Source organism: Triturus cristatus, chromosome 1_2, assembly GCF_964204655.1.
Source record: "Triturus cristatus chromosome 1_2, aTriCri1.1, whole genome shotgun sequence".
Lineage (NCBI taxonomy): Eukaryota > Metazoa > Chordata > Amphibia > Caudata > Salamandridae > Triturus > Triturus cristatus.
The window spans coordinates 571,482,663-571,499,877 of NC_140580.1; the positions used below are offsets into that span (position 1 = coordinate 571,482,663).

The following is a 17,215-nucleotide window of genomic DNA, read 5'->3' on the forward strand; positions in this document are numbered from 1 at the left end:
GTGAAGTAGGATAGCCACATTGAGAGTGCCAGGAGCTTACTCACTCAACAAGCTGAAGAGATCGCAATGAGAAATAAAGATTTTGAGAGTCTGGAGGTGCAGCGAACACCTCTGCATGGGCCCAAAGGGAGTGCACATGAGGAATGTGAATTTCAAATTAAGACCTTCCTGTGGTAACACACATGGTTTGGAAGGGAACAAGTCTGTCAAAACTTTATGAATATGCATCAAAACAGTTGATTCAAACAAGGATGCTTGTTTCTGTAAATACAAAAAGGCCAAAAGGGCAGACAACTAACCTTTTATAGTACCCACTGCAAAGCCTCGCTGGGCTAGAGACAAAACAAACAGCACCACATCTGACAGATTGGCTGGTAAGAGGTCTATGTTGCAGAATCCACACCAGCTTACAATCTTGTCCCATTGCCCAGCATAGGTGGACTTTGTAGAGGGACGCATAGTCACGAGGTTGATATCCACAATCTCAGATGGTAGATCAACGCAGTCAACTGCTGCCACGCAATCTCCAGGCATGGTGGTGCAGAGTGTTGAGGTGAAGGAAAGGCCCTGATCAGCACTGTGTCAAAAATGACTGGAATAAAGGAGAGCCTCAGCGAAGGAGTCAAGTGTGACTTCTGCTTGTCGTTCAAGAACCCCAACGATGTTAGGAGCTTCACCATCATCTGGAAGTGGAGAGCCCCCCGTCAGCATTCAGTCATCAAAGTTGGGAAAAACTGAAATCCCCAGCCTGTGAAGATGTGCAGCAACCACGACCATCACATTGTTGAACACCCAATGGAAGCTGAGAAGTTCAAAGGGGCAATGCTACTGGCCAACCTTAAACCACAGGTAGCATCTGTGGAACTGCAGGACAGGCACATGAAAATACGCATCCTGCTGGTCCAAAGCAATGATCCATTCGCCAGGATCCAAGACAGACAGAACTTGGGCCAAAGTGAGCATTCTTAATCTGTCTTGCCAGAAGAAAATATTCAGAAGGTGAAGACATTAAATAGGACAAAGGCCTCTGTCTGTCTTCGGTATGAGCAAGTAGAAAGAGCAGCATCTAGTCCCTATTTTCGAGGCCAGCACGTGCTCTATGAGCCCTTCTCTATGAGCCCTTTGGCCAATACAGCCTGCACCTCTTGCAGCACGATGGAGAAGGTACTCTTTCAAAAGCCGCTCTGATGTGGGAGGAAGCTGAGGTGGGTCAGGAAGGAATGGTAGTGCACAACCCTGTTGGACAACCTGGGGGACCCTTATGTGGGACGAGATGATCTGCTACGCTGGAGGAAAAGATATTCTCCTGCTTCCCACTCTGTGGCTCTGTGCCGCCAAGGGCAAACTAATGAGGCTTGATGGCTGCTGCTGCGGCAAAGGCAGAGGGCGGAGTGGAATGTTGCTCAGTAACCTGCAGGAGGTCTGCTGGATCCCAGTCTGCCGCAGGACTGAAGTGACTGCTGTGGTGGTGCCTACATGTCAGCTCTGTACAGTAGCCTTGAAAGGGTCAATCCTGCTGGGGAAACTGTTGAGAGACCCAAAGAACACAGTGTTGCTCGGCTTTCTTTAAAGCATTTATGGCAGAATCAGACTTTTTGCTAAAATGGAAAGGCACATCAAAAGGCTTATCCACTGGAGATGCCTGCAAGTCTCTAGAAAAGCCAGTGGATCTCACCCATACGTGGTAGCGAAGCACCACCAGGTGCCCACCGCCCACCCCAAGCAGCAAATAGTGTCCAGGCCAGCCCGGAGGACCTATTTGGCTGCGTGCTGTCTGTCATGAATGGTTTGGGCCAAAGAGGGCCGGAACTCCCCCAGAACCCATAGCAGTATCTCCTGACCATGTCCCAAAGCACATGTGTATAACAGCCTAAGAGGAAGAGTGAACTGACCAATTTCAGAGCTAAACTAGTGGATAGAACATTCACTTTTCAAATGCCTCAGTCCTTTCTGCCTCCCTGTCTGGAGGAGTTTGGGGAAATGGATTTGGATTCACCTTGCTGGTGGAAGCTTGGACCACCAAACTCTCAGGAGTCAGGTGCTGCATTAGAAAGTTTGCGTTGCCTGGTACCAGTCTGTAACGCCTGTCCACCTGCTTCTTCTCTGGAGAGCAAGAGCAAGGTTTTTCCCAAGTGCCCATAAGGGTACCTTTAAGGACTTTATTAAATGGTAGTAAAGGCTCGAAGGAGGCTGGCCCATGGCTTGGAACTTCAGTGAGAACATTTGGTTTTACTTCAACAAAGGGCAGCTGTAGTTCAAGAAGCTCAGCTGCATGTCTAACCAGCACAGCAAATGAAGTACTTTCCTTCATAGGGCGAACTAGGCCCATATAATGGGTGTTATTAAACCAAATGGCCTCCTGTAAATCCATGTAAATGTGAGCATCATCATCGTGTGGGTGTAAAACATCCCTATAAATCCATCCTCATTATCAGGTTAATAAGAATTTCAGCCAAAAGGGCCTCTTGGGAGAGGATGCATTTAGTTTCAGTCAGAACAAATGGGGACCAGGTGCACTGGAGAGGAGTCAAGGAGCGACATCAGTCTAAGTCGAAACGTATTTGGCTTGACACCGCAGTCAGTAGAAGTTCGAAGTCCAGCTCCAGTAACGTCGGAACTAGCATGGGTGGAGAAGAAACCAGTGCAGATCTTGGAGTCGGAATGAAAGAGTTGTTGAAGAACCCTAGGGGTTTGAAAGGTGCAGCCGGTGCCAAGGACGGATCCACCAGGGGTAACCTGACTGGCCCCTGCAGATCATTGTGGCTTGAAGGCTTGCCAGAGGGAACCTGAAAAGTGCCAAATAATGCATAGCATGGCATCTTTAAAGAACTCAAACTCCTGAGGCGTCACTGAAGGGGCGCAACAGAACCAGTTATAGAACCAGTTCCACAATAGGGCCCAGATGCCATCCCGACTTCTCCTTGGACAGGGAGTAGTGGGATGGGGTCGAGACTCACTTTGACTTCCTACGCTTCTTCTTACACAGAGACTTACTGGCCTCAAGGGGGGAATGAGTCTGTGCATGTGATTCGGAACAGGAGCGTATATGATATATGTGACTTGTTTCGGTGTTCAGCAACATTCAGCTGTGACTTCTTTCCGGGGATCATCTACATACACCTTCATCTCATGGTCCCGGATCACCTGTGGGTTCAGATTGGAATTTCTGTGCACGACATGGAGTCATGCCATGAGCCCAGACACCAGAAGCATATGACATGCAGGTCCATCACCGACATCTATTTTAGACAGTCACAGCAAAGCTCTTTGGTAGTCCACTGTTACCTTGCATGCTGGAAAAGTATTAAAAGGGATTTTTTTTCAACCACTGAAAGAGAGCAGAGCTCCAGATTCGTGTCCAAAGGAACAGAAAGAAAGAAACAGGTATTACCAGGCAGTGGCATGCTTATGCGCTGCTCTGCAAAGTCACTTCTGGAGAGGAGCAAAGTCAATGCAGAGCCATACAGAGACACCTAACGGCGTGCAGGAGTACTACTGTGAATATGTCCAGATCCAGTCCAGAGCCAGGGGAATATTCTAAAGGTGAGGAACATGTGGTTTTAAGTATCCATCAGAAATATTCTTTTTAACCAAACTGAAGGGAGGTGTAGTATCAACTCATTGGTCATTATGCAAATGTTTGTGTTCTGAAGAAATCTTCTCAAGTCTGATCAACATACCAAATGCTGTTCCCGGATAGGGTCGCCCCTCACCTGCGCGCCATGTTTTTGGAGGCGCGGGGAGATGGGATCCTTCCGTTGGATCAGCGGCTGGCGTCGATCGTGGTCATACACAAAGAGGGTAAACCCCGAGATAGATGCGTCTCCTATCGGCCCATTTCACTCCTCAACGCTGAGCCGAAAATTCTGGCCAAACTCCTGGCTACCCGTCTGATTAGGGTACTTGGCGATCTGGTCCACCCGGATCAATCTGGCTTTATCCCGCACCGAAACACAGCATTGAACCTTAGGCGTCTTCATGGCCTCATCGCCAGGGCGGGCACGCTGCGTGAACCGGCTGTTGTGGCATCTCTCGATGCCACGATGGCCTTTGACACGGTGGAGTGGGCATATTTATGGGCCGTGCTGGCCAAGTTTGGTTTCGGTCGCGGGTTTGTGAGTTGGGTCCGGTTGCTGTACGAGGGACCACTAGCGAATGTTGTGGTGAATGGTCGGGCATCTGCCCCGTTTCAGCTTGGAAGGGGTACTCGGCAGGGCTGCCCCCTGTCGCCTCTGCTGTTCGCCCTCGCCCTTGAACCGTTGGCTGCGTGGATACGTTGGCACCCGGATATACGGGGCCTTCGGTGGTCGCCTGATTACGAGGACCGTATTTCGCTTTATGCCGACGATATCCTGCTGTATCTTGCCTCACCAAAGAAGTCACTTATAGTGGTCTGTGACGTACTCGCATCGTTCGGTAGGAACTCGGGGCTTGTGATTAATTGGGGCAAATCGTACTTGTACGTTCTTAGTGGCGAGGTCCCACCGATCCCTAGAACATGTTCGATACAGGTTGCCCAGCAAGGTTTTGTGTATTTGGGGATTTTTATATCCATGGATCCTGTTGTGCGCTATGAGAGGAACCTGCTCCCCCCCTTGGCACGCTTGAGGCGAGATGTTGAAGGTTGGCGGAGGCTGCCGCTCTCCCTTGTTGGGCGTGCGGCCCTGTTCAAAATGATGTCTCTTCCCCGCTTCCTCTACGCCCTCCAGAACACCTTGGACTGGGTACCGGCTAAATACTTTCGGGAGGTCGAAGGCCTCCAAAGGACGTTGCTGTGGGATGGGCGGCCGCGAATAGCTATTTCAAAGTTGACGCTCCCATGGTACGATGGGGGCATTGCGCTCCCAGACATCCGACGGTACTACTGGGCCACGCAGTTGAGCGCGATCAACCATGGGTTTTACGGCCCTGCCCTCAGCCCTGGGTATGCCATGGATAGGTGGCTGCTGCGCGGCGGCAACTACTACAGGGCGTTGTATTCGCGGTCCCTAGACTCGTCCCTCACGGGGCCCACAGGTGTGGCGGTGCGCGTATGGAAGATGGCGACCGACTCGCTGGGCTGGAAGGACAGGCTAACCCTCGCTACCCCATTGTTTGAATCGGAAAGGTTGGGAAGACTCTGGCATACGAAGGGCTTTGATAAGTGGGATCTGATAGGTATATCCAGGGTGGGGGATGTGCTGCATAAGGGGAGGGTGAAGTCTTTCGAGGAGTTGCAGACTGAGTTTGAGCTAGGGCCTTCAGAGTATTTTAGGTATATCCAGCTGCGTCACGCCCTCCGATCAGTCCTAGTGGAGGGTGAGAAGGTGCCGGAGTCCTCTCCCCTTGAGGACCGAGTCCTTGATGGTCATATGCCCGAGAGCACGATTTCGCTCATATATAAGAAGTTGATAAACGTCCGGGCAGACTTGCTATTGGGGCTGAGAGAACAGTGGACCAGGGATGGCCTCGAGTTGGATAATGAGGACTGGCAGTCAGCGGTTTCTTCGCCTAAGGAGGTTGCGATCCCGTCGCGTCTGAGGCTGGTGCAGCTTAAAATACTGCACCGGGTGTATGTTACGGGGCCAAGGCTGGTCCACATGGGATTCTCGGAGGATGGCCTGTGCAGAAGGGGATGTGGTATGGTGGGTACTTTCCTGCACATCATTTGGGAATGTGGTGTCATTGTGGAGTTCTGGAGGAGAGTCCATGCAGTTATGGGGGAGGTGACGGGCATTGGGATACAGCCGGAGGCGCGGTGTTGCCTCCTGAACGTTTGGGGGCCCACTGATCTCGATGAGGCACAGACCCAATGGGTGACTCTGGGTAACATGGTAGCTAAAAGGGATATCGCGCGATTATGGGGCTCCCCGGGCCCCCCTACACTGACCGCGTGGAAGGAGAACATGGATTGGAGCATGTTTAGGGAGAAGACGGTCTACTGCTCTAGAGGTCGCCCCCGGAAGTGGCATGCCATCTGGGGGCGGTGGAACTTATACAGGGGGGGAATATGTCTTGCCCCGGATCTGGAACCTCCCGAGGAACAGCTTTCCCCCTGACCTACCTTCCAGCGCAGTTTGGTTTTGGTACCCGTTCTGGGCCTCTGCTGTTCCCCTTCTTCCTCCGCACACAGTCTTATACTTAGTAGATGAGTGGGGTCCTGCCTCCCCTGGGGGCTTTCGCCATGGTATTTCAATGTTCTGCCTTGCTGGGGTTTGTTGTGTGTTTTTTCTGTGTTTATTTAAAATTGGACCTTTGCATTACTCTTCGTACTGTATCCGGGACGCATTACTGTACCTAACTTGCAATGCTGCCGAACCTTCGGGCTGTCGGCTGAATAGCTGTGTCCTGAATTTCGAAATAAAGGTTTTCCAAAAAAAAAAAACATACCAAATGCTGCATTGCTGTTGTATGCTTTTTCTTAAATGTACAGCACTTTTGCTCACTGATGCACAGTTTGCCTGGAGAATTTTCCCATAAAGAAATTTGGGGAAAAAAATCTAAATAAAAAAAGTGACAAACCGGGGACGTCACTAACATGGCGCCCGTGTAGATGCACTAACCCGGCGCTCTGGAGCCAAAGACATCTAGCGGGCGGACCCGGCAATGCCCCTGATGTTTTGACCCTCTGCGGCAGCGGAGACCATGCCAGGAAAACCTCCGGAGCCCTGAGCTGCCTTTTGTTGATGGCAGCATTCAACGAAAGCACCAATAATGCAGCGGAGCCGGGAGTACGAACAAGATGGTGGTCGCAGCAGCGCCTGCGGCATGGACCAACACTGCGGCTTAGCCCCGCACCGAGGCATCGGTCAGAAACTGCGACAGAGTACCCCAGCCCAGAAATAATTTCCCTGCCTCAAGGAGCCTCAGCATAGCACAACACTACCCAGGGAGGCCAAGGCTGGAGGGCGACCGACACAGGACCTGAAGGTCCCAAGAGACACGAGATGGGGACTTGACACACGGCACCTGAGCTTGATGTCCTCCCCCTACAGCACAAGGTGGTAGATGCCTGACCAGAACTGCATGTTTTGGTCGCCTCCGCCATTAGATATTCAGACACTTCAGGGGGAGCTTGACAGGTGGATAGTGACTGGAGAGCCTTAATATATGGGGAAGCAGAGAAGGGATCATGGTTTCCCCACCATCCTAAAGTAGGAGCTTGCTGGGAACAACACATCCCACTGGCTCCTGAGGACCCCAAATACCCATCTTGTGACACTAAAATCATCTAACTCTTCAAAACACTGGCGCTTTTGAGGGCTTGATTCTGTGCCTCCATTCAGTTCCTTACTGCGACAGTTCACCAATCTGTTGAGAGGCCCAGACACCCCTCATGGCGACCCACCACGGGAAAAAATATGCAACGCTTGGGAAATGCTCTCCAAGCCCCCTGACAAGAAGACAGATCAGCTACATAATCCCTCACCTTCCAAGTCAACTTCCCGCGATATGCCGGGTCAAGACGACCCAGACGGAGAGGCCCCAATCACACACTCCTACATGTATAGCCTCTTTAGCACAGCGTGGAACCTTAAACACCAATGGGGATCTGTGGCAATCAGACTCCTAGGCTACTCCATCACCAACACTACTTCCTCAAAGATACCATGGTTAACATCCTGAGTTTAAACGTTTGTGGACTCAATGATCCTGCAAAGCATATAGCACAACTCACAAATTTCAGAGACTCCAAATGCGACATATGCCTCTTGCAGGAGACCCATCTTGTCAAGGATGACGGGACGCGTTAGCGGTCCCGCTGGATCACATGACAGTAGTTATCCTCCAGATAAGGAAAAAAGGCTGGAGTAGTGATTTTGTTGGCCATGCACTTCCACGGACAAGTCCTTCAGATTCAGCAGTCTACCCTAGTCAACTCCTTTCAGTAAGACTCTAGATACATTCCGTAACTTCACACTAGCCACTATTTACGCCACCAATGTACATCAGGAAAGGTTAATTATAGAAGCATTGGGATGGCTACTCACATCTGAAGCAGATTCTCTTAGGGGGCAACCTCAACCTAGACCCAAACACTCTACCGGACTGCTCAGAGCACAGTACGGGTCAGACATGAGCTTTTACCAAGACAGGTTTGAGGTGGCTGAGAGATGTAGGTCCGGCTGATGTATGGCAGGAGCGCAACCCCACCACAAAGGAATTTACATATTTCTTTGCCTCTCACCAGACATACGCCAGGATAGACTATTTCCTGACGTCCCCCTGCTTCATAGCAGCCCCTACACAAGTAGATATTGTTGCAGCAGCCCTATCCGAACACTCCCCTATCTCGATCACGTTATCCCTGTCAGGAACTCCAGCACCACATCACAAATGGTGCCTAAACCACAAATTATCGACAGACGACTTCACTTTGACAGAAGTTAAGGAGGCTATACACACATTTCTCAGCACCAACTATGCATTTGGCACACCTCCCCCTTGCTTTGGGATACCCTAAAAGCGGCCTTATGTTTTTTATAGCTATCTCTGCCAAGCTTAAAAAAGACAGAAAGGACAATCGCACCCACCTAGAGACCAGAGTGAAGGATCTGGAGGAGGCCCATGCACAGTCAGGATCCCACAAAGTAAGGAGGCAACTGACATTGACTAGGAAACAACTGAAAGCATTAGGTATGGACAGAGCAGAGTATGCCCTTCTCCGCACTAAGCAGACGTACTATATGGGCGGTAATAAAGCAGGTCGCCTACTTGCCCACAGATTAAGAACCCAGACAGACAAATAGGTAGTGGCCGAGATTCAGGGACTCTTGGGATGACATGCACAGGACGACAGGTCTATAGCACACGCATTTGAATGCTTCTATGCTGACTTGTATTCTGCTCATGCCCTAGCATATACTGATTCCGAAGAGTATATCACTCTTTCCCCTGCCACAAGCCTCCCAGCTACAGATGCTATTCACCTCGAGAAGTACATAAGAGAGGACAAAGTCCTTGCAGCCATTACACAGCTTCAGACAGGCAAGGTTCCGGAACACAACGGATTCACTGTAGATTTTTAAAAAGCCTTTGCTGCCCAACTGGCCCAAATCCTCACTCGCCTCTACAATTCCTTTAGTGAAACTGGAACACTCAAGGACACAATGAGGGAGGCCACAGTTACAGTAATCCCCAAGCCCGGAAAATATCACACGCTTTGCTCATCATACAGGCCTATCTCTCTGCTTAGTGTTGATGCCAAGATCTTTACTTGCATTCTAGAAGCTCGTCTTAGCCCCACTATGCAAGGGCTAATAGCCCCAGACCAGGAAGTATTTATACCCAAAATGGGATGCAGGGAACAACAAAAAACTTCTACTGCATTTCACTGATAAAACACACCACTCTTGGGTTCAAGTACTCCTACTCTCGATTGATGCAGAGAAAGCGTTCGACCATGTACACTGGGCCTTCTTCCAACTTGTAGTATCCAAGAAGGGATTATGCACAGAACAGGTTCACCGACATCCACATATCAGAGGCCTCAGCATGGGTGGCCAGTAACATAAAATTGCACTATATGCGGATGACGTCATGATTGCACTCATGCAACCCCAAACCTCTGTATCCCCCGGCTGCAAGAGCTAGAGGCCTTTTGCAAAGCCTCGGGCTTTAAGGGTAACCTGCAGAAATCCCATGCACTTAATCTTAACATCCTTCACACTGCTAAGCTTCAGTTAGAGCGCCTCTTCCTGTTCCCATTTACCATGCAAGGGGTCCCATACATGTGACTTCAAATCTACTCTACGGTTGAAAAGATGGCAGAACACAACGATGCTGCCCTGCTATCAACAGCCCGCTCTGGCATACAATCTTTGAAGGGAAGCCCCATTCCATCGTTGGGTAGGATTGCAGCCATTAAAATGGCACTCCTCCTGAAGGTTCTTTACGTCATTCAAACCCCCCCCCAAGCGTTCACTGAGAAACTCCAGACATTGATTGAAACCTATATCTGGGACGGTAGGAAGGCACGAATGGCTAAGAAGCAGACCTAAATGTCACTAATAGAGGGCGGACTAGGCATTCCTCACCTGATCCACTATTACCAAGCAGCCCAGTTGAGATACATGGTAGAATGGAGCAGGACACTCACCGAAAAACAATGGTGCTTTATTAAACAAGCCATCGCTGGGATACACATATGGAAAAAACATCGACTGCTTGGCATCTATGTCTCTCCAGTTGTTCAGGTGACAATCGGAATATGGGATAAGGATTAAGCTGGCAAAGGGATTCTCCACACACATCTTCCCAGTAACACAGATTGTAGGGAAACTTGCCTTCACCCCAGCCACGCAGGGCATGGCATACCTTTAATGGCAAAACGCCAACTGCAAAAGGATAGGGGACTTCTTTGACTACTTTGACCGTATGCACTTCCCGCAAATCCAAAGCAAATATGGTCGGACGAATGGCTAGTACTGGTGTTACGTTGCCATCCAACAATGGGTAACACACCCAAGGGTACCCTCCTATGCCACAAGACTACTTAAGCCATTTAAAAAATGGCTTCTTACCCGCCGCTATGACAAAAGCATCCTCTCTGATATTTACAACTTTTTAAATACCCTTATGGCCACCAATAAAACTGAAGCCCAGAAGAGATTGGAGGTTGAATGTGAAAGTACATTTACTTCAAAGGAAAAATATGATATTTTACACAGAGCTCACACCTCTGCTTAGTGATTCTGGGAAAAAGAGGGTTCTCAAATGGACACACTACTGATATTACACTTCGGCTAGGGTAGCTAAATGGAAACATGGCACTACAGATACCTGTTGTTGAAACTGTGACCACCCAGGCATCTTACCTAGGCCTGGGTGGTAAATTCCGTTCCGCTTGCAGAACTTGCGGAATTTGGGTAATTTCACGTTCCGCCGAGAACGCGGAATTGCCCAAAATTCTGCGTTCCGGGGCTCTGCGGAATTTTTTGCTTGTTTGCGTTCTCAAAATGCGTGTTTGCGAGATATTTCCCCCCCCCCGAGCACGCAAACAGCATTCGCGAACAGGAAAAAAGCATCGCGAACACGCAATTCCGCGTGTTCGCGGAATTTCTGCATGTTTGCGGAGATTTTTTACCATTTCACGGAGCTTTGCGTAGAATAACTATGCAAATTCCGCCCACCCCAAATCTTACCCCACCTTCTTTGGCACTACCGCAAATTACATCACTACTGAGCAAAGGTACTAGCCGATATTAATGACATATATGGCACAGACATCCCTAAATTTCCCAGCTACATCCTGTTAGGGCTCCCTAAAGTCTTGACATACCCTCAGCAATCACTTACAGGGAAAGCGATAACCCTAGCACTATGTGCAGCTAAGCAAGTCCTCTTGACCAAGTGTGGCACAGACACTGTACCATCGCATATCGACTGGCTGCATAAGCTATGGTACTTACCAGGCATGAAAAAACTGTTGGTAGTGACAGATAACAAACTCCCCTGATTTGACAAGACATGAGGCCCATGCATACAATTCTTTTCCGAGACTTTCCAAGAGCTCACCTGTCCGGCACACCTTCGCACACTTTGACTCACGACCACAGAGACCCACCAGGAGTGAAGGAGAAAGTGCGCATAAACACTCTCACGATCCCACCAATACCTACTACTGTTATCTATTTAAGCGGCTAGCTCTGTCAAGCTATCTTACCCTCCCCTCCAGCCGTTTTACCCCAAGGCGACCCCCTCACTCCCCCAAATCTGGTTCGTTCACTTACCCTCACCTTATATTAATCCTCAACGGTTGCTGGTTATGAGTGAGACACCTGTTTGTATTTCTACATCTTTTTTAAATCAATAAAATAGATTTAAACCTAAAAAGCTCAAATCCATGAATTCAAAACACAGGAGTTACCTTCATGAAAGCTCTCTTTTCCAGTGCATTCATGATGACAGGCGGGATAGCTGAAAGGGAAAGAAAGAAAAGGACAAATAGGTTCAACAACTACAGAAATGTTCCTCTCAGAGCTCATGCAGTCTGCCATTACTAAATAGGTGTGTTCGTTTCTTCCTAGCCAGAACACTTTATGAACGTAAAGTAAAGGACATTTCACTTCCACTGACTCCGAGAACACTTATGGAGGTCTATCCAGGCCCATTTTGGGCATCACCAATACTAACATTAAGTTAAGTCCAGAGGTCATGCTGAAAAGGTGCCTGGATATTTGATCACGCCTCCCAGTGTTTATCGGATGGATTAAGGGTTCAGCAGGTTGTACCTCTTATTCTGCATCAAGCTCACTCTACCACGAGGCCTAGTTTGTGCAGGTGATTGCAGGTGGCTGGCCCCAGCATTTATTGTTGGGAACCGGGAATTTTTGTCATCAGACTTTGCCCCACAGGAAGAGAGAGGGAGAAAGGAAGAAAAGGTAGAAAGAAGCAGGAATTGACAGATAATAGAAGAAGGGCAAAGAGCCTGCAAAAGTAAGATAAAAAGACAGGAACTATAGAGTGGTGGCGGAATGAGGCATGACGTGGATTAATAGGCAGCGTTGGTGTTCGGCAATCGTGCGGGTGACAGACTCCTAAGGAATCCTTTGGGACTGTCACTTTGTTTTAAGAACAAATTATGCTCTAGCCTTTCCTGTTGTTAGTTACCTGAACTCACCTACCACCATAGCAATGTCAGGCACTGGATATGCACCAAGCAATTCAATCAATACAAAAGCTTTCATACTGATTCTGTAGCCAATCCAGCAGCACAATCAGGAATGTGAATTTCCAATTAGATATCACAGTGTGGGTACTTCAAAAGCATCTTTGCACAGAATTCAAAGTGCATATAGTGTGCATACAACGTGCAAGTCACCCCCCAGTGAAACAACATCCTTATCCTCACTGCCACCCCTTAGACACCATGGAAAGACATAAGGCAGATAGTTGGTCATCACTGCATAGTCCTTTATTATACCTTAAAGCAGAGTAATCTTTTATTGTTCTTGACTGAAACATTTGACCATTTATTCAAGGCATAGGTAAACCAAACAATACACGTTAGCCAAAACAGGTAGGTTATTTCCATTCCAAAAAATACATTTTGCAAAAGATATTATTTACATTCTAGGCATGGCCTTAGCCATCCGGATATCATTACACGCACTTCGGTAATGAATCCCCCGTGCTTGCTTTGCCAGCAGGCCCCAACTTGCACTGTTTTTATCCATAGTAACTTTCAGTCCTCCAACCAGAGAGAGGCACTACCACCAGGGCACTGCTTTCACCTTGGCCCCACCGGGGTTCCTGAACACCGGACACCCCCTCTAAAGTTTAACACAAACACAGACATCTCGGGTAGGGCAGGAGAGTCCAGGACCACCAGCAGGTCAGTCCCCCCTCCCACCAGCCCAGAGCCCCCATTGAATGCTCGCCCTGTTCCAGGGTCAGACAGTCCATGCCAAAAAAGTCCACACCATTTTTCTTGCCCGTGACCCCACCACAGGGCGAGGAGCATACTGGCGCTCTCGCCCTCCCCCACCTATATCTTGCTTACCTGACCCTACTGCTTTGGCACCTAGGACCGTTTGATTGAACAATTCGAGCCCCTTATTAGACAAATGCACACCAGCTGGTAGATAGAGCTCTGAACCGGACACCCGTATCAGCCTATGCCTGAACGTCCTTAATGGTGATGCAGTCAACAACTCAGCGACTGTCTGATTCATTTTTTTCTGATCTGTTCACCGCTTGTGCGGACGCGCCCTTGGCCCAAACCTGCCGTGGAAATACCTCAGACCAAACTATAACCATTGTTCGGCAATAGGTTCCTCACCCTTGAGAGCATAGATAATAAAACTTCTTTAACCCCCCCCCCCCACAGTCCAGCAGGGATCATGTCATTATCTCCCAAATGAATCACCAGTACGCCTGGAATGGGCAAGTCGCCTATGTCCCCAGGCCTTTCTTAACTGTTCAAACACTTCGCTTAATCATTGCCTTCCAATCCCCAAACAGTAGTGTCTAATTCCCATTGAAGCCTGGGACCTCTGTAACTCTGAACCACAAAAATACTGTCCTGCTCTGCGCACAAAAGAATGGCCACACCAGCATATCAGTGTCCATCCACATACCTGCACCCGTGGCCGCCCGACAACTGTATGAAATTAAAACAGAAAGAGAAACCAAGCAGGAGGGGGGGAATTCACAACACTATTGCGCCATGGGGTAGAGCTAAGCTCCCGGTCACACCCACTTTTTAAGCTAAATTAGGTCTTACAAAGCGCCCAAAACAAGATGACTATCATCTGCCTACCCTTTTATTGCTTCAAAAGACAAACCCATTGAGGCTATTGTTGTGGCTTCCCCAATGCAGACAGAATGAACTTAGACCGAGACAGGGCATCAGCAACTGTATTGTCTAAGCGCGCTGTTCCTTCTGAGCTGTTCTTGTGGCCAACCGCCCAAAACCCCATAGATGGTAAGTTCAACTGGGGACAAGTATATCAACTCCCTTAATGACGCACTCTCAAAACAGGGATCCCCGTGTGCCACCAACCTATGTCTAAGTCCGCGCCCTAAGTAACTGTAATTGCACGTATCTATCGCCTACCACCCATGTCCGAGGTGTCAGCCCTGCCCTCTCCTTGAGTATGCTAAGCAGCTGGGATTGAAGGGAAACATCCTAAACAACAACGTTTTTATAACGACTTACCTGAACAACGAATTCTCAACAACGACAAATCCTAAACCACGACTACCTAAACCACGGCTTCTAAAACAACGACTTACCTAAACCACAAGTCTCTTCTCAGCACCAGGAGAGGTGGGAAGCAGAGTCTCCTCCACCCCCCCTGGCCAGACACACTCAGGGCCCTATGACTTACTCAGCACCTGGAAAGCGGGCACTGATGAGAGCGGGATTACAGAGAGCCTTCATTCTGCCAGTATGGTAAAACGTTGTGGGCACCAAAAACCACGAGTCTCTCTTCTCCGCCCCCCTGACCAGACACGCTCATGGCCCCCTATTACTCACTCAGCACAAGGAAAGCGGAAACTGTAGAAATGCAGCTGATTAAAAGGTCTGAAGTGAGTCACTGACACTAAACAACCCCTGAACATCAAAAAATAACAAACGGTGCCTTTAACTCTTTCGAACATCTGCAGGCACTCAATAGCGAAGCAAAGCGCGAGACTTGTTTTCCATGGTGTGTTTATGTTGTTGGTTTTGAAGAGAAAATTATCAAGGTAGTCGGAAGAGAACTTACTCTTACATCCCTCGTGCTTTAAAGATCATTTCTTGCATACTACCTTTCTTAAGAGCAGCCAAAAGAAATTGCTGTCTGTTTAAAGATCTAAAGAACATCCAGCCTTACTAACAACTATCTTTCTGTAACTTCTCTTGTGTTGCTTTCTATGCAACCTGTGTGGAACTGGCCTGAACAGCTAGGATTATTGTGATGCACCACTACCATCTTGTGGCCAAAAGTTATAATTGGAAAATACGTTAATTTAAGAATTTCTCACTAAAAATTGATTATAAAAAAATAATCTATTATTAATATTTTTTATTAAAATGTAAAAAAAGATGTGGAATTCAAAGAACATAGTGGCATAAATTGGTAATGAGCAATTGATAGATTTTTCGTGGTTTAGGAACTCGTTAAATAAGTAGTGGTTTGGGATTGCTCGTTGTTTAGCCTTCGTGGTTAAGGAATTTGTTGTTTAGGCAGAAGTTGTTTAATCATACATCCGGGAATGAATTCCATCTTGGTATTTTTTAGGGCAGAAAGATACATAAAAAATGCTTATGTGTAGAGTCCAAACTAACTGCCCCTACTAGTCGTTCTGTTACGTCATATAATAGCAATATTAACCTCGGACTGTCACCAATCTCATGGCAACTGACATATTATAGAGCTATGGGTAGCCGGAGCAATTAGTGTAGATCTCCAGCATCATTTTTGGCTTGGCTTGCCCATATCTAAGCAGATAAGCCGTCCCCTGCCAGACAGTGCGTGGTTTGAGAGAGAGAGAAGCACACGTCTGGGAGAAAACACGAGAAGTCTGGGCAGGGAGGGCACCGGGGAGCACAATTCATGGCCCTGGCTGCGTCTCCGGATGACGGCAGCCTTGCTTGGTGACCGGAAGAGAGGGATGCTGTTTTCGCAAACAGTGCCTCTGCAGGTCTGGGGGCACCATGTGACGGTTGTTTATGAGACTGGAGCGCGGTCACGTGGCACCACGCGAGCCTGCCCTCCTCCTCTGTCCTGCTTCCCAAACCTCCTCACCCTTCCCTCCCGCCACAAGGACTGCTACCTCAGACAAAACAAGCAAGCCCTAGAAAAAACTAAACATACGTGCTTCGAAATGCAAAAATAAAATGTAAACGAAAGAAGCCCCACGCGCCTCAAGCCTACATATGCAATCTTTCCCAAAAACAAATCGCCACATGCCTCACGACCCTCGAGGCTAGTGCATCGCACAGACAAAACAAATGGCATATTCCACTTAAATAAATCAGCAGAAGCCACACGCGCCGCTAGTGCACGCCACAAGCAAGCACTAGAAAAACAAAACATACGTGCTTCGAAATGAAACAAATAAATGTAAACGAAAGTGAACGTACTCAATACAAGAACGCAGGACTACACATGCAACCTTTGTAATGTAAAAATTCGCCACAAAACCTAAGTGCCTCCAAATGCGAACAAAAACGTTAACGTGAACACAACAAAAACGCATGCAATAGAAAGAGTTAACGTGAACAAGCAAAAGATGCATGCAATAATAAAAGAAAAAAGTGCCGAAACTTAATATAAAACCCACTGTCTCATGCCGCCAGTGAAACATCCAGTCCAGGTGGGCATGGCCTAAAGTGGACAGGATGGCAACCAGGAGGGGCTAAAGACACTATGGTGCAATCCAAAAACTGGGTTTAACATAAACAGTGATGACAAACAACGCTCACCAATTAAAAGTACAGGCAGAGCAGAGACACGAGACACGAATCCTTATTGATTCCAAGAGGACCTCGCATGGCGAGAGCAGCGCATGCGCGCTGCTAATGCCAGGCGAGACCTACAAACAGTTCTATACCACCTCTAACATATTTTTTAATTACTTCTCAAAACCCCTGACTACGCTGTGAGGCCCTCTCTCTTCCTCCTTGTGCAGCTAACCAGCCTACTAACCTGCACGGTCGCACCACGTGGACTAACTGGGACACCGATTTAACTTGTTGCTGGTCCGCCGCCTCAGGAGCTGCTGGAAAGGACAAAGAGGGTTT

The 17,215-nt window shown here is 48.4% G+C and overlaps 1 protein-coding gene across 2 annotated transcripts in view; it reads right to left on the bottom strand.

The window, feature by feature from the left end:
- SFXN3 (sideroflexin 3) overlaps positions 1–17,215 on the bottom strand; it is a 154,571-nt gene that overhangs the window by 19,005 nt on the left and 118,351 nt on the right. For both annotated transcript variants that reach the window (XM_085606486.1, XM_085606489.1), the window contains exon 8: positions 11,849–11,898. In XM_085606486.1, coding sequence (XP_085462612.1) covers positions 11,849–11,898 — 50 coding nt within the window. The remainder of the gene's footprint in view (positions 1–11,848; positions 11,899–17,215) is intronic.